The sequence below is a fragment of the Mus caroli genome, unplaced genomic scaffold, assembly GCF_978045245.1.
Source record: "Mus caroli unplaced genomic scaffold, Mus_caroli_1 scaffold_11, whole genome shotgun sequence".
Lineage (NCBI taxonomy): Eukaryota > Metazoa > Chordata > Mammalia > Rodentia > Muridae > Mus > Mus caroli.
In genome coordinates, this window is record NW_028227266.1 from 82,333,430 (window position 1) to 82,351,539 (window position 18,110).

The 18,110-nt window shown below is 43.9% G+C and overlaps 1 protein-coding gene across 3 annotated transcripts in view; it reads left to right on the forward strand.

Moving 5' to 3' along the window:
• Positions 1-18,110, forward strand: part of Sh3bgrl2 (SH3 domain binding glutamate rich protein like 2) — a 52,529-nt gene that overhangs the window by 26,715 nt on the left and 7,704 nt on the right. For all 3 annotated transcript variants that reach the window (XM_085827784.1, XM_021172115.3, XM_085827785.1), the window contains exon 2: positions 2,750-2,935. In XM_085827784.1, the coding sequence (XP_085683910.1) occupies positions 2,750-2,935 (186 nt within the window). The remainder of the gene's footprint in view (positions 1-2,749; positions 2,936-18,110) is intronic.

The window sequence follows — 18,110 nt, forward strand, 5'->3', positions numbered from 1 at the left end:
GGTAGTTTCATTTCAACTTGACATAAACTAGAGTCATCTGAATTAGTGATTCATTAGTGATTGATGGGAAAGAGCCCAGTCCATTGTAAGTGGGGCCATGCCTGGGCTGGTGGTCCTGGGTCCTATTATAGGAAAGCATGGTGGAAAAGCCAGTGCAGCTCCCCTCCATGGCCTCTTCCTCAGCTCTTGCCTTCAGGCTCCTGTCCTGCCTGAGTTCCTCTCCCCACTGCATTTGCTGAGACTGTTTTATAGAACTGTGAGTGAAACACACCCTTTTGCCCCAAGTCCATCAGTCATCGCTGTTTGGGACCGATCCCTTCATCTCTGAGCATTGTCAGTGTTAATGTCTTTGAGTTTTAGTGGTTTGGGTCATTTCACACAGCTTTGAGGTCCTGGCCATAAGGAGGAGGGTGTTAAAAGCTGGACACTCTTGAGACACTGCTTATGGTCCTGTGGATGGCTACAGCCTTGGTAAAAGCAGATTAGCACGGGGTCATTAGGAGCCTGAAAGATATCTGTGCAGTTTGACAGTTGGGGGCTCATGAGTCTCACGTGTAGGGCTTTTACCTGGAGTAGTATTGGGACATGCACTGGGAGCCTTTATAAAGATGCTGCTGTGTGTGGACTGTTTGTGTCCCCTCCGATGTATGTGTTTAAATCTGGTGTCTGATAGGATGGAATCGGGAGGTGAGGAATGAGATTAGTGTCCCTAGGGATAAGGCCCCAGGGAGCTGCCTTGTCTCTTCCTCCAAGTGGGGTCATAGAGAAGGGCTCCTTCCATCCGTGACCCAGGAAATGGTCAGATACCTGTTTTACGAACATTTTGATCCTGGGCTTCTCAGCTTCCAGAATGAGCAGAAACAGACTTCCCAGTTTCATAGGTCACCCGGTCTGTGGTGTTTCATTACAGCCACCGCTACAGACTGAGACAAGATTTCATCATTCATCATGTGGTACTTTTCCAGTAGCAAAGGTTACAAGTACACCAACAAGATAATGCTAAGTATATTACATGTACGAAATATAAAATGTGCCTCTCGTAACACACAGTATTCTCCAGCCAAGGGGCTTCAGGCAGCATTGGTCAGCCATGAGTGTTGTGAGGAGAGCACTCTGTTCAGAACCTAGGATGCAGTGACGTCATGCCATTCCTCATGGATGAATGCTGCCACCCCAGGCTCATTATATGTTGAGTTTGGAATTAATATTTGACCTGTTGTGAATTCAAGACCTGTTACTGTTTTTTTGCTATTCCTACCCCCTGACAGTTATGGGACCCATATGAGGGTCAGGGCAGTCTTAAGAAGCTGAGCTCCGTTCCCACTCCTCTGGATTCTGACACGTGCTGCCTGGGTTAGCAGGACCATAGGCCACTGCTTTATGATCTCAGAATTTGGGGCTTTTTACATTTAGGAAGTGGATCATGAAAGCCCTGCCCAGAAGTGTGCATGGTCCCTCAGGGCAGAGGGAGGATGACAAAAGGAGGATATAAGGCAGGAGAGTGGCACTGAGTGTTTTAACAGCACACCAGCTGTCAGACCTCAATCAAACACTGGGGAACCACTCTTGACCTTGGCTTTCTTAACTGTAAGACAGAAGCAATAAAATCACTTTCTTAGTTTCCAAGCTGAGTGAGTAATTTTTTTTGCCCTCAGGTTAAAGTTTCAAAACAATAAAATCACATTTCTGAAATTATGTATCCCATGTGAGGGAAAACAGGCTTCTTTTTTTAGAAATGAAAGATGGCTTCATTTATAACACCACACAGTAAGCTCAGCTTCATGTACGTGGGCTTACCAGTGTGCTATTTGGCAGCACTTTATCTGTGTTTGGAGAACTGCCCCGTCCTGTTAGTCGTTCTCGGACCCGGTGATCAGAGCCATTTTATTCTAGCATATTACAGATTTCCAACCTCAGAGTCACATACTGCTGGTGATCTCTAAGAGGACCTATGGATGGAGGTAGAGGAAATCTGTGTGAGAGTTTGTTCTTCAGGCTTTGGGCTGTCTGTTCATTCCTTACATTTTTTTTTTTAAATGCTGCTTCTTCGGTGACTTAGAAAAGGCAGCCATGTTTTATGTTTAATCTGCTTAAGACATGTTTAACACAGTGAATACTGGCTTCATCCGAGGACATGCTGATGCAGCCGAAGCTGCTGAGGAGCGCAGCTGACCCCTAGTGACTGGAGAGGGAACCTTGGAGAATCGGAGGAGGAATAAAAAGGGTTAAGACAGAGTTGGCTGAAAGATGCTTTGTGGCTTAGTCTCACCCTCACAGAAGTGAGGAAGGAGTCATGTTTGCTTTTGTGAATTGATAAAAGAATCCTTTCCTGGTCATGATTGGAGCTGTGGGAAACCCAAGAGGAATAGCAGGGTTGCTGCTCTTCCTTGGTCACCGAAGTGTCCATCTCAGATGGGATATGCATGGCTTACAAATGATCCTACAAGTGGTCCTAAGCTGGGGGGGCTTACCTGATTGTAAATGTCAGCTTTCAGAAGGATGGGGAGGTGGAGAGTGGCCCAGCCCATCTCACCTGTCCCCTCATCCTCTGTCCTTGCAGGCGTCAGAGTTGAGCCTCAGCCTCTCGGGTTGTCTAGGTGTGGGAGTCACTGCATTAGAGCTGGCTCTTTCCTGGCCTAGACAATGAGAGTAGTGTGCATATCCCCTCGGACCACGGGGAGTCTAGAATAGGCTAATCTGCAAATATGTGCACCGGGTAAGCATCTCTCTTTGTTTATCTTCTCTCTAGATCAAGAAGAAGCAGCAGGATGTGGTGCGATTTCTGGAAGCCAACAAGATAGAGTTCGAGGAGGTGGACATCACCATGTCGGAAGAACAGAGGCAGTGGATGTACAAAAACATTCCCCCTGAGAAGAAGCCTGCTCAGGGCAATCCTCTGCCACCTCAGATATTTAATGGGGATCGATACTGTGGAGTAAGTGGCTGCACCGTTCCCACACTCTTTCCCTCTGTTGCCCATAACGCTGTGGGTATGTAACCCAGGCACATTTGGATCCTTTACAGTAAAGGCAGTAGCTTCATGCAGCACTTTTCAGGGTCGTAGACCTAGGAGAGAGTGGAGCTCAGAGCATCTGCAAATTCAGCAGCACAGACGGGGGCCGTGAGGGAATTGTGTGGTGTGTAATGGAGTTCAAGGGTGCCTGTCAGTCTTCCATCCTGTCCCTCTCTCTGCTTTGGAAGGGAAGTGGGAGCACGTGCTCATTGTGTTCTGACTTTTTAAGCATGTTTCTTCATTAAAACGTCTGAGGGCCGGACTGCAGAGGTAATTATTCTTGAATCATTATTCCCCACTGATAGCTGATTAGAAAACAGAATTCATATTCAAAAAAAAAAAAGATTATCAGCAAGGGATTGCTGTGACTATCTAAAATCTGTTTTGGTGCCTTCCTGCTGGGTGGTGTATGAGAAAGCGAAGTCAGTTTGTCTAGTTATCCACCTCGCTTATTTCTTAGGTTAAGAAACAAAATCTTCCTGCTGAGTCGGTTGGGATTTAACTTTTACCACAGCTTTAAATGCCACACACGTGTTTATTTTTGGGACCGCAGTCCTTTTAAAGAGCGCCAGTGCAGAGAACCACAGATGCTGTAAGTGGCTGGGTTGTCATTAGGGTGGAGAAGAGGTAATAGTATGTTTTGGTGGGTGTAGAGGCAGATAAGAGAGTGAGAAGCCAGGCAGGAAGGCTGAGAACCACCTGGGCATAGCTGCCATGGTCCTGTGATAGACAGAGTTCTGCAGCCATGACAGTTGTCTGCTTCGGGTTGTCCATGTCGCCTGTGGAAAGTTTCCCATCGCCTTAAGCTCAATTCTGTGGTCCTTAAACTCACTCCATTCTGAACTCTTCATCTTGTCCAACCCCCAGTCTGAGCTTTCCCAGTTTGTACCCTCATCTGCAGGTGAACTGCCTCAGAGCCACACGTCAGCTCTAGTTTTCAGCTCTTTGAGCAAGGGTTGTGATTGTTCCCGAAGCTCTTTTTATATAAGTCATGACATGAAGATAAAGGCTAGGTGTTGTTGTTAGAGCATAGGTGTTTGTACGGTATTAGAGATGGGTATAGAAACAGAGGGTACATACTATTCATGATGGCCAGTGCTGATGTTTAACATGTCTCAATGACCAGAGTGGGGGACTAGTAGAAATGCATAGAAACTGCAGTTCAAAATAAAGCTACAGGTATTGGGTTGACCCAAAAGGAATTGCAGGTTAGGGTATAAATTGTAAGTCATTGTGACTAGGCTCAAGTATCTTTATTAATCAAAATTAAAACCACCGTAATTGGCTCATTTTTGCCAATAAGAAATGTTTACTTCCTCCTGTAGTGTAAAAACTCTGCCTTGGAATTTAATGAATTCTTAGAAAACTTTCCTTATCCCGCTGCCCCTAGAAGTATTTTCCTGTAAAAAAGTCGTCAAGAGCCTTGAAGAAGCAAGAGTCAAGTTACTAGGATGGATGGGGCCAAACTGTGTAGCCCAGTTAGATCAGCCTCTGAAGCATCGGGTATGTGACAGGTGGCAGGACATTGCTGTGGGAAACTGGATCCTTTCTGTGGACAGCACAGGGACGCCTTCAGCTCCACGAGCATCTCATCCATTTCAGGTGGAAGGGTCGCACCCTGTTCCATTGGAGTGGATCAGCTGGGCAGAGACCACCAGGGACCTCGTGCCTTCTCAGTCCAAATGCTAAGCTGGCCATCACCATCTGTCAGTCATACATCACAGTCCAGCTGGGAAATGATTTGTTGTTACTTCATAGAATTCAGAGAGGGCAGTGGTTCAAAAAAAAAAAAAAGACAAAACTAACTCTCTCTCTCTCTCTCTCTCCTCTCAGTTCACGAGGTACCTACTTAGCACGCTTTTTCACATTTCTAATCAGCTTCAGTGCCATTTGGTCCACAGGAACCTTTTCTCTGTGATACTAAGAGGATGGGCTTTAGCAGTCACTCTCAGCTGCTCATTCTCAGCTCCTGTGGCCTCTTCTTCAAGGTGCTAGTCTCCTTTGCAAAGTTTGTTGAAACATTACCTAACTAGATACTCACTAGCAGTCCCTAAACAAATGTGTTCCTGTGTTCAGAGTTATCTCTTCTCCTTAGCCATCCATTTTGATCTCACATAAGAAGTCCCCTGAATTTGCTTTTTGTCTAATCAGTAACTGATTTTTACATGTTATATAATACATGTAAAATAGAAACGTGATAATAAATCATTAGCAAAGGAAAGGAAGAGAGGAATAGATGTTAAAGGTATGTGTAACATAACCACATTTATTTAAAAATGGACTCCAGGATCAAATGAGAAATTGCAGCCATGGAAACAACTGCAGTGATTTTCACACCAAACTCATAAAATAATACGTCAGACTGCGTAACACAAAAGCCAGTGAGTGTTTCTCCCCTGGGACAGTGCTGGTATGAAATGGCCTTTGTTTTGTTTGTTTGTGGAGTCCTTTCTAGGCGTAGAATTCTTGGTGGGGAAGAACTGTGGCTGCTTCATTCTCGTCTGGTCCAGGGACAGATACAGATGTCAAAGGCCGGTCCTGTGGTCCTGTGAATGTTTGTCAGTTTCTGCTGTGCAGAATTAGAAGGCTTCTTGCATATACACATGTGTACTCTAGAATGAAGTATTTTCTAAAGTTCTGTGGTGGGTGCTCAGGAAATTGTAAGCACGCTTTGTACATACCCTTCCCATGCTACCTTGAAAACATCTTCCTTGCCCCATCTTCTTGAGTGCCCGTTAATTTGGATATTGGCCTTTAAGACTGACTTTATCCCATGTTTATCTTTTCCTCCTATCGCCTGCCTCCTTGATGTTTTGTTTTCTGGGGAGGTTTCTTGAATTTGTGTCTCAATCTTTGTAGGGTATGTTATGTCACAGATGCACACCCTGTTTCTTGTTCCATTTCTTTCCCTTTTAAGTGTTTTGTTTTATGATACGATGCAAGGTCCTAACTCAGTGAGGACAGTCGATGTAATTTCTTTGAAGTTTTCTTCTGCAGCAACGTTTGTCCTCATCCACACTGATCTTTCCTCCGCCCCACCCCCTTCCACTCTCCCCTTCCTCTTTCCTATTTTTCTCTCCCCTTCCCTTTTCTCTTCTCCTTCCCCCCACTTTTTTTCTTCTTTCTCCTTCTCTTCCTCTCTCCTGTACTGGTGCTGGGATTGAGATGAGGGCACTGTACCTCCTGGGTCAGTAACTGAGGCGCCCCAGGTCCCCAGATTGTTTGGCAGCTTTTTTCCCCAATGCTTAGGTCATGTGCAAACCTTTCTGTTCATGTATAGAAGGCTGCACGTGTGTCTTCATATGAATGCAGCTTCTGAACAGGTAAGTGATGTAGAGTGACCAAGCAGCCTGGTAGCCTACTTCCTGTGGGTTCTGGGCAGCATCTGTAGGTCTTTTCTCAAGTGACATCATCACAGAATGAGCTCTCAGTCTCTTGTTTTGGGAGCATTCTCCTGCTTATAATGCTTTAGCCCTGGCCAAGTGAGGGAGTGGGAAGGCCTTTATCATTCATTTTATGTCACACACTCTTCACTGTCCATATTTGCAAAGCCTTTGCTTGTAGGAGATATGTCTGTTCATTAGATCTCCAAACTCCTTAGAGGAGAGTGAGGCACCTTGGTAACTGGACTGCTATTTATATAGTCTTCCCATCTCTGCACCCCAGGCCCTCCATAGTAGCCAGGGTATCCACTGACTGTAGCCTGCACTCTGTAGTTCACTTCTGATGTTGCTGTCATTGCACACTGAGGCATTGCTATTCTGCTCTATAACGTCTGCCACCACCTCTCCATTCACTGCCGGTTAGTGTTGAGGTATAGGTTGTTGATGCTTTGAACAGTGTTGAAAATGAGCTTCTATTTCTGTGTGTGTGTGTTTGTGTTTCTGGTTTGGTTTTTCAAGACAGGGTTTCTTTGTGTAGCCCTGGCTATTCTGTAACTTGCTTTGTAGACCAGGCCAGCGGAGATCCTTCTGCTTCTGCCTCCTGAGTGCTAGGATTAAAGGTATGCCCCACTGTGCTTGGCTCTCTTTCTAGTTTCAATCTCCCTGTATTATTGACCTTTTGAGAAAAAGGAGCTAGAGACATCTTTGTTTCTGTCTTGGTAGAGCAATCAGCAAGGTTTTAGAACAGGGGTTTGAGTCGGGTGAATATTGCAACGTTGTAAAACATGGTTAATTTTATTCTTTTTACCTCTTTCTGACCTCTAAGCCTTTCTGTCCCTTTGCTGCACAGAGTGTGTGGGACTTCTTCAGGCAGACTGTGGAGGAGTTGGCTTCCATTGATTAAACTGCCGGATCAATGGCTGCTCCACTGCCTCAGCAGCAAAAGTCCCAGGATGAGGTGACAGCAGCTGCTGCCTGGTGTCCTGTCCTCCATTTGCTGGGACAGGAGTGTTAAAGATGATGTCTGCTCCTTTCCAGGTCAAATAATGATGACCTTCAAAGAACATCTGCAGGGCAACTTACAGTAGGTTCCATCTCCTTACTTAACGTTTGTGTACCTTGCTTCCTAGTGCTGGCTAATGAAGGTCTCATCTGTTACGTTGCAAGTGACAGGATTCAAACAGTCTGTCCAGTGTGCTGTACAGGGTTCCCTAGAAACGTCTTACTTGGTTTTAAGTGGATGAGACCTAAAGTAAGCTAAGCTCCCTGGTGATCAGTATGGACATGTGACTCTCCTCTTTTTAGGATGTGGTTGTCCTGTCCCCTCTGCTTGAACAAGCTCCAGTGACAGTGACAGTCATTTATTTCCTCCCTCCGTGGAATTGAGGGAATGGTGGAGAAACATGGGTGCTGTCAAAGGCTCATTGTAATAGTGCCTGTGCCTAATGCATGGGGCCTACTTAGCTGGGGCTTTGATAGCTGACCTGGGTCGAGACCTGAAGGTGTTTCTTGCCTACTGGGGCAGCAAGAATTCCTCCTGTTTTTTCAACTGTTTGTCCAGCTATGATGATGGTATACCTGGTGATACACCTCCATAATCTCCTTCCAGCAGCCAGCAGCCTTGTCAAGTATTACTCCAAACTGGTGTAATTGCTAGCTAGCTAACCCCACTGCTCTTGATGCACTGAGCATCTCAGTGTGAGCAGGAATCAGGTGGTGAGACCTGGTCCTCCTGAGCCCGCCCCAACACTGAGGTCCTCTGGTACGTTTTAATGCCTGATTGGATTCTAGAAAGCTTAGCCCTCAAGTTTGAGGTTTTAAGCCTTGTTCACTCTCTGAGCTGATGTGTGTGGAATGTGCTGAACATGGGCATGCCTCTCCACAGAAGGAAAACATCCCCCTCTCGTGCATCCCCTGCCTCCCTCTTAGCACACAGGTGGTTTGGATCATCACATATGTTTACTTCTTGTTAAAAACCTTTTTGTGTAGTAAAACACATAAAATTTACCACCTCAGCCTTTTTCAGGTTTGTAGTTCGTTATTGAATTTGCTCGAATTGTCCTTGAAATAGACCCTGGAGCATTGTGCCTCACAGAATTGGATTTTTCAATCCCTTGGGCAGCAACTCCTCTTTGCACCCTCCTCTAGGCCCCCCTTACTACCATTCTTCTATATCTATGAATTTGACTATGTTGTAAAACTCCCATGCATGGGATTATGTGGTATTTAGCTGGTGTTCATCCATGCTGTGCTATCCTATCTAAGGCTGCCTAGCATTTCATTGTGTTTATGTTCCAGCTTTGTTTATTCATTCACCCATCATTAGTCTCTAGATTGCTGTTACTCCTGTCCTTTAGAATAGTACCAATGTGAGCACACGCACTCAGATACTCTTTTAAGAGTGTGCGTTCAGCTGCTTTGGTTTATAACAAGAAGTGGGGTTGCTAGATCACATGGTAGCTTTGGATTTATTTGTCTGTCTGTCTGTCTGTCTAGGGAAACAGCCAAGGAGTCATTTCCATCCTGTTATACCAACAGTGCCAGGAAGTTCCAGCTTTTCAATATTCTTACCAACATGCCTTATTGTGTTTTTAACAACAAACATTCTCATGGGTAGGGTACAAGGTGATCCTCACTATGGACTTGATTTGTATAACTTATAATTAAGTTGCTGACTGGTGGTGATGTCTGCTGTCTCTTTGCAGACTGAAAGGTATCTAGTCAATGCCTTTGCCCCTCACAGTCATTACTAGGTTTTGCCATTGAGTTAGGGGTATCCGTTATGTGTTCTTCAGCGGTATCTGATCTGCTGGCGTTTGCTTTGCCTTTTCATGGTTTCATGATTGTGCTTTTCAGTGAATGAAAGTTTCCCAGTTAGATGGACCAGTTGTCTGGTTTTTGCATCTGTCATCTGTATATATCCATAGCTCCTCCCTGGGCTTTCTTACAGGAAACATAAAGTTTTCGTCATAGATTTTAATGGCCTTTAATCTTCTAAGCTAATTTGTGTCTGTGCTGGAAGAATGGGGTCTAATTTTATTTTAGTTGCACAAGGACATCCAGTCTTTCCAGTATTGTTTATTTAGGAGACCATCCTTTCCCTACTGAGTAGCATGTGTTGTCATTAGAGCATACATTTACGGTTTCTTTTGGGCCTCCCTGTTCTGTGTCACTAGTTAATATATTTTCCTTTCCATCAGTGACATACTGTTTCAGTTACTGTGGCTTTGCAAAATAATTTGTTCAGAAAGTAGTTTTTTCTAAATGTGTTGGCTGACTGAGCTCCTTTCACATCTCTTGGGAATTTGGTGGCTCTTTATTTTTATTTTTTTCTGTTTCTAGGGATAAAAAAAAATACTATTCTTGGAATTTTAGTTGAATTTTACTCCAATGGTATTTGCCAATGGGTGGTAGTCACACCTTAACAAAATTAAGTATTCCAGCCTATGAAGATGGAATTTATAGTTATTGTGTCTCTGGTTGCTTTCATTGCATGTTGTGAATTTCATTGTGCAAGTCTTCATCTTCCAGGCTAGGTGTGCTGGGAAACACTGCATTCTTCTGAAACTGTCCCCAGCCTTCGTCCCCAGCCCTCCTTTTTTCCTGTGTAGAAAGGCAGATGATTCCAGTGTGTAGTAATGCAGCTGTTTTTGTGCCCAAATACAGCCAATGGTATACACAAGTGCAGCTATTAGTATATAGAAATACAACTGAGTGTTCCTCTGCACAAATGCTGCTGACTGTTCTTGTATACATATGCAGCTGACAGTATAGAAATACAGCTGATTGTTCTTGTGTACAAATGTAGCTGACTGTTTCTGCATACAAGTGCAGCTGACTGTATACACAGGTGCAGATAACTCAGTGTATACAAGTGCACCTCACCTTTTTGTGCTGATTTTGTGTCATGCAGCTCTGCTGAATTCGTTTTTTCTTTTTCCCTTTTTAGCAAACTAGCACATAGAAATTCATTCAGGATTAAAATCACAGTAATCAGTTTATGGCTTAACCATCAAGGAATAAGGCACAACAGCATTCACTAGTTAAGGCATATTCATGAGAGCCTGGCTGCAGATGTCCTCACTCGGTCAGGCATCTGTTGACAGTAGGAATATGGAGTGGATGTAAAATAACTGCCAGTTACTCAAGAGTAAAGTCCTTTATTCATGTTGGATCTTAATGACAAAGGACAGGCGACCTGAGATACAGACAAACAGGCCTGTCTCATTAGACATTTTAAAGGTTTTTTTCTATTTATTTATTTATTTGTTTGTTTATTATTTTATCTATTTACATTTCAGTCGTTGCTCCCTTCTCTCAGTCCTCCCTCCCACGGTTCCTTTTCCCATTCCTCCTCCCCCTTGTTAAGTAATGTTAAGTATATGCATAAGCATTGGGCACATTGCTAACCAATCATGGATGATAAGCTATTGCCCAGTTTGTTTCAGTGACTTGGGGCCCACTGTGGCTTCCTTCCCACACACTGCCTTGGGTATTGAGGTGGCCGTTACCTGAGGCTGGTTGAGCTAGGTAACTGTCCAGCAGTGGGTGGAGTATTATCCCTAACTCCCTTCTTCCTATAAAAGGAGGTGAGCCCACACTGACCACAGTGGAGCATACTTGTGTCTGCAGCTTCTGTGGTTCTCAAGTACAGTGTGTCTGCCAGACCAGGTTGCGTTTCCATTTTATAAAGCTCAAAGCCAAATGCATTAAAGGCAAGTTGACCGAACCTGCTTATAAACTTTTACAGTGGAATCCATTAAAATCGCCACCGTTAGAAGCTCACCAGCTCACACATATTTTTCTGGCAAACTTTATATTATTTTAAAGTCCTGCTATATTTCAGCACCATCTGTGAAAGACAAATTATCTAACAGTGAGGGTCTTCTCTATCTGCTGCTTGGCTGTACATGGTCGTCCGTGGCACCCTCCCACATTTAGTGGGGGACCGTGAAGGAGTAGGGTATGATTTGATTCTCGCTGCTGCCTGTAGCTCAGCAGCCGGTATTGGTATTCCTTGCAGCTTTCTCTTCTCTTACCATAGTTTTTATTCCACTCTCTATAAATGTTTAATCTCCCATTTTCACCTCACTGAGTTGTTTGCCTCAAAACCGTGCAGTGATGAATCCCTGGGATGTGACTGTCATGAAGATGCTGAATCAGACTGTGAGAGCCGAGAGCCTCCATCCTGAAAGTTTGAGGACACCCATGTTAGCCAGCAGTCATCTGAACTCGTGTCCAGACAGGCAGTGCCCTTGCTGTTCACATAATTCTTCTGAGCCATCTGCAGCTAAAGGCAGGGAAGAGAATAGAACTGTGCGGACAGTAAGGTCACACCAGCATCAGTGTTGAGACATCAAAGCCTGCTTAGGAGAGGATCAGAAATGAAAGTTCCTTCCCTGCCCCGCCCCTACAGGCTCCCTCCAGGGCAGAGCCTAGAAGCTACCTCCTCTGGAAGCTTTGCCTCCCTGTTTTCTGCTTTCTCCATCTGTGCTTCATACACTAATCTATATCCTTTGATTTTAAGATTTGGATGGTATTTATCTTTTCCTTTGAAAGAGAGGGGAAACTGGCCTTCTTACAGTTTCTCATTCCTTCTCCATCTTGATGCGTAAATACACATCTGTACATGATGCTGCTGAAGGTGGCTCCACAATCTTCTGGCTGCTGCATACGTGTGTCTTATATTGATGCGGGTCTGTAAATACTGTTCTGCAAAGCTGTTTAGCAGTGTGAACAGCCACAGGGAAGGACGTATAATCCTACCTTACTAAGTCCTCAAAGCTTACAGAGAATGACACAAATCTCAGTATCAAGGAATTCGGGTCATAGAGCAATTTGTGAAGATGCGAGGAAGTTACATAGTTTCTTATATTTCTTTATATTTGCTTAGACTTCTGTCTGAAAAAAAAAATCCTTATAGCGTGATACACCGATCTTGTAAACATTCTCATTGTCTTTTTTTAACTTTCATTTTTACTGGATAATTACATTGGCTGCAGAATTCTAGATTTAAAACTATATTTTATCAGGACAGACAACTTCATTTTCTGTATTTCCTGCTCCGTTAGAAGAACCCACGTGTGCTGCAGTAGATTCCCGTTGCTCTACCTCTCTCGCAGACTTTCAGGTTTGTGTCTTTGTTGGTTTTCTTTCTCGCTTGACCTCTGAGGAGTTCTCGTCCGCTGGGCTAGGTCCCTTAGCTTGGCTTAGTTCTGTCTCTGGAAGCTTTTCCCTTGAGGTTTTTTGCTTGTTTGTTTCCTGAGTTGTGGAATCTGCTCCTGAGAACTTTGTGCTGAGCAATTGGTAGGATTTTCAGTCTGAACACCAGTCCCCTCCTTTGGGGACGTTTTTGTATTTCTTTGACTCTCTTCATTCTTTAGTGTTCGCCTGCAGGATTCAGTTTTATTTGTTCAGTGGTCTTACCTACAAAAGAAAGAAAGGAAGGAAGGAAAAATTAGTCATTGCACCTCTTGATCTTGACGCTGTTCCGTGCATGCAAGCAGTATTCTTGAGTTTATTTTCTAGGTCACTAGCTGGATGGAATTTTATTTTCAGCTCTACATTACTCTGTTTTTACATTTTGTATTTAGCAGTCAGCTTTAATTTCTAGGAACCCCTTTGCATTGTTTTATTTCTCCTTTAAATAATTAATGTCTTGTTCCTCTTACATGGATATAGCATCTTAACTCTTTCCAAGGATATTGATTCAAAGTACATGGTGTAACGATTTTTCCCGTGGCCTGTGCAGCCCCAGCTCTGATTCCAGCTGTTGGTTTTTGACTTTTTCTTTTAGGAGCCAGGGTGAAGCTTTCCCCTCTATCCTCAACCCTGGGACTTTCACAGACCTATTTGCTTTGGGTAGGAGAGCAAAGGAGATTGTATAAGGGCTTGGACCCTCTGGACTGCTAACAAAAGAGAGAGTTACAAAGGCTCAGTGAAGGCCAGAGTAGCTCTTCCAGGACAAGACTTTCCATCTCTCTGTGTCCTAAGTGTACAGAGTGACCAGCTGGCCTTTCCCACTTCTGGAGCCTGATACGTGTTCTTCAGAGAATCCCAGTCTTACAGCAGCACCAGGACAGACAGATTGACCCCCAGCCTTTGCACGTACACCTTGTGCTGCTTTGGTCTTTTCCATCATTCTTTCCCCAAGCACTGTGTTGGCTTCTGAGGCTCACAGTTTCTTCAGGAGGTTGTCTTACACCTTTGTTCTTTGGGATTTATTTTTTCTCCATTGTTTTCTCTACCAGTCCAGTTGTATCTGCTCTGCATTCTAGGAGGTGATTAAATTTTATTGCTGGTTGCCTTCCTAAGCATAACTCTGTCCTGTTGCCCCAGCCCCTCCTCATTTCAGATGGCATTCAGACAAGACAGTAGGTGACTCACACGTCCGCACTGTACTCTGAACCAGTGTGGTCAGAAATACTAGACATGATTTCAGAACTGAACATCCGCACTGTCTAGTGTAAGAATTGCTGACTGGAGCTGTTTTGAGATGGCTGTAACTTACCTATCTACCCTGCTAGGATTGGGTCTGCCAACTTTTTCTTTTTCCAACATCAAAGTTTCATAAAATAGAATATAGCATTAATGACCCTTAGTCTGAAATTCCACTTGGAGGCTACCCTCAGGCTTGAGAGGAAAGTTTAAGCAGGAGCTTCCATCTGTCTTAAACAGCAGCAATTCCAGTGGCCTTCAGAAGGTGGGTTTTTAAACAGTTTCTTCTGTTTGGATAAGCCCACTTTTCCTTTGACTTACATGTGTTGTGTTTCCAGCAGCCCTCTGTGTGCCTAGGCCCTTGGCATGTGGAAAAAATACGGTGCCATCTCTTACTTGCCATTTAGCTGAGTCAGGGAGGCCATACAGCGTCTCAGAGTGGCCATCGTGGGCCACTCTCTTAGGGAACACTGAAAAGGCAAAGAACTTGAAGATCTTTGTCTCCAGTGCCTGTGTAGTCCATAATGGTCTAAGCAGAGCAGGAGGGCAGTGTCCTTCCCTGGGCTTTGTGGAAGAATGAGGCTATTGTTAACGCTGCCTGCTGCAGACTTTATCACGGGCCTGTAAATGTCTCCAACATTGGTTTTCACTTGACCGCAAACAGAAGTACAGGCTACCTCAGCCTTTTTCCTTTACCTCTGCATTTCTTTCAATTCCTCCACGCCTCTTTAGCCTTACTTTTCTCAAAAGCATTTAGGAAGCCATCCCCTCGGTGGGTGAGAAGTGTCCGGTTGTGCTTGACCTGTGAGGCCCAGGCTTCCCCCCACACCCTTCTTTAGCTGTTGCCATCAAAAGCGGTGGCTTTTTTCCATCCTTTGTCTTAACTGTAATGAAAATGTATCAGCTGTCAAAAGCAGGCACATTTACACTGAATATGACTTCTGCGTTTATTCCCTTTGCAGAGTCAGTATTAACTGATCTTTATAGCCTGAAGTCACAGAGCAGATTATTCTGTGCAGTGCAGTGCTGGCTGCAGAATGTATTTATAGACAGCAGCTTCAAAGGGTGCCTGTAACTGTAGGGAATTCAGTGGGTGTGTTTTAGAAGCCTTGTGTTTATTTGTAAACCATAATACTTTTCACCTTTGGGAGGGATTCTCTCTTTCTCTCTCTCTCTCTCACACACACACTTTCTCTCTCTCTCTCTCTCTCTCTCACACACACACAAATATATTTTAAATTTGACAAATGAAACACATTTGATAAGAAAGCATTAACTCTTTTTCTCATTAGAACACATGGCCTAAGGTTATACTGTAAAAAGGTATATTTTAAGGGAAAATTATTTTTTTAATTCTAACTATGTTACTCTTAAATGATTTCACATCATACTGTTTAAGTGTGAAAGGAATATTAAACAATTAAAATGTTCTAGTTTTTAAATTTCAATAATTCACTTTATCCAAACATGACCAACAACATATTTATTTTTGTATACTTTAGGATTTGGCAGGACTCTCAGAAGCCTTTGGATGTCAGAAAGCAAATGTTTTTTATACTGTTTTAGAATAGGCAAAATGCTAACACATGGTATATTAGTCAATAATTAACAAACACCATTGATACTTTGACTTAACATAGGTTTTACTGGTAATCCAAAATGTGTCTGGTACTAGCCAAATACTGACTTTAAGAATTACCTTCTGGACCAGCTAGATGGCTAGGCAGGTCTGAAAAGCCTGGTGACCGTACAGGTCAGACACCTGGCATTTGGTCCCTGAAGCTGTGCCTAAGAGTTGTCCCCTCTCTGACTTTCCTTGAGTACTCTGGCATGGCCACGTCTCCTCTATACCCACACATATACACACAATAGTAGTATATATAGCTTTTCAATGATTCTAAATTATTCTGCTTTTTAACTATTGACTTGGATATTTGTCACTTTTTCTTAGGGAGTTAGTTATCTTAATGAAACCTTGTAAATTCTACTGAGGGGTCTAAGTTAGCCAGAAGCCCCCAAGCTACAACTACATGGCATTGAGCTAAAAGGTGATTAAATAAGAATTGTGTGGGCTGGAGAGATGGCTCAGCGGTTAAGAGCACTGACTGCTCTTCCAAAGGTCCAGCAACCACATGGTGGTTCACAACCATCCGAAATGAGATCTGGCTCCCTCTTCCGGAGTGTCTGAAGACAGCTACAGTGTACTTACATATAATAAATAAATAAATCTTTTTTAAAAAAAGAATCGTGCTTATCACTTTTGCAAAGACATGTAGTTTAGGATTTTTTTTTTCTTTTTATAAGTTAGAAACATTATCCTGAGATTTCTAAATATCTGACATTTGCAAATACCCTTGTTGGTGACTAGCACTTGTAAGGAAAGCTTCATTTCAATGTGGATAAATGGGTTATTGATACTGTTGTATGTTTTTCCCACCTCTAAATATTTTTTAGCTGTTTCTGAAGTTTGCATGTAAGTTTGTTTTCCGTTTAAATTTGTGGTTTGGGGAATTACGATCATTTTTGAGGTTTATAAAGATTACAACTTGAAGTATAAACATTAAACCCCATTGCCAGCCTTTTTACTCTTGTATGTAATGTTTCCGTGTTGCCACCAACCTCTTTTGAAAGCAGAAAGAAAGAAGTGGCCAACTATTCTAGTAGACATCTGCAACCACAGCACTTCCAGGAGAGCCTTGCTTCTGTCTGCCTCCAGCAGCTCTAGCGGCTGCTCCCCTATTTCCTAGGAATCTATAAGTCCAGTGGACTGTGTCGCATGCAGTGTAGGGAAGAAAGCTGGAGACACATAAAGGACCAGTCACATTTGTTACTTGATGGGTTGATTCTGCCCAGCATCGTCCATGACTGAGCCTCTTAGAGTGAATCTGTGATTACCAGTCAGTTTAGGGTAGACTGCCAACTGAGGGGTTAGGCAGTCAGGATATTCACGGCCTTCATGGCCATGATATTTCTCAGGCATACAGTATGAGCACCAGAAGTCTTCAAGAAGAGGTGTGACCACAGGGTGGTAGGGTCCAATTGGCTTTTAGAAACCTATGTGTCCCTTGACAGAATATGGCGTTGGGTAGAAATGGATGGGACTAGGCAAGGGCTGATAATGAGGCACTGTAGTTAGGATGCTGAAGGCAAATAACAGAAAACGGAGGGGGCTTAAGGGATGTGTCATGTAGTGGAGGGCAGAGAAAAGGCCTGCAGTACTCATTGGAGAGCTGCTGTTTGCTGAGAGGCGCATATTGGAGACTGAATCCAGGGATCTAGAATGTAGCAGAGATCAGATCTGGAAGTGACTTCCAGTAGAAGAGATGCCCTTGGGAAAGAATGTACAAAGAGCAGAGGCAGAACATGGAGAAAGGGTCAGCTCATTGCACTTTCCCCAGTGACTGACTGACCGAGTAGGTTATATCCAGCCGTGATATAGCCTCACCCTCCCTCCTGCAGGATGTTGTGCTCGGGTCCTCAGAGGGGATGCTCACTGAACAGGGCTGTTGAGCCTGGATCAGTGACGCAGTGTTCACATGTCAGTAAAAGGCCAAGCAAAAGATATCTAACAAAAGATCGGCAACTTTTTACTAAAATGTGTAGTGTTCTAGTGCCACTAGCAACTTTCAACTCCTCATCTGCTTCAGTCAGGTGTCTTGTGCTTCTCAAACAGCGTGTTCAGCTCAACGCCAGTTTCCCCATCCTGGTAAAGCCAAGAGCCACTGTACTTCTTACTTCCCTGTCGCCTCCACATCACATCCAAAAACAACCCTCACTTCCTACTTTTGGGACACGCCTCCTGCCCACAGCCCTGTCCATTACCTCCACTGGGATCCTGGCTGGCCTACATCACCAAGTCAAGTGCCCCCTTTCTCTCTAGTTTTCTCAGCTCTCCCTTTCTGAGACATTCTCCAATGCCTATTGAGCATTGTCATGAAAGTCACATCATTTTATTTTCTTGTTCAAAACTGTTACATGGCTTCCTTTGCATTTAAGATAAAACTGAATAAAATGGAGCCAGGCGTGGTGGCGCACACCTTTAATCCCAGCACTTGGGAGGCAGAGGCAGGCGGATTTCTGAGTTCGAGGCCAGCCTGGTCTACAAAGTGAATTCCTGGACAGCCAGGGCTATACAGAGAAACCCTGTCTCAAAAAACAAAAACCTGAATAAAACCCAGCATAACAGCTGCCAGGTGGCTTGCCAGCTCCCTACCTTCCCATGCTGCTCATGCCCAGTGTCCTTGTATCATCCATTGGCATGACAAACTCTATTGACC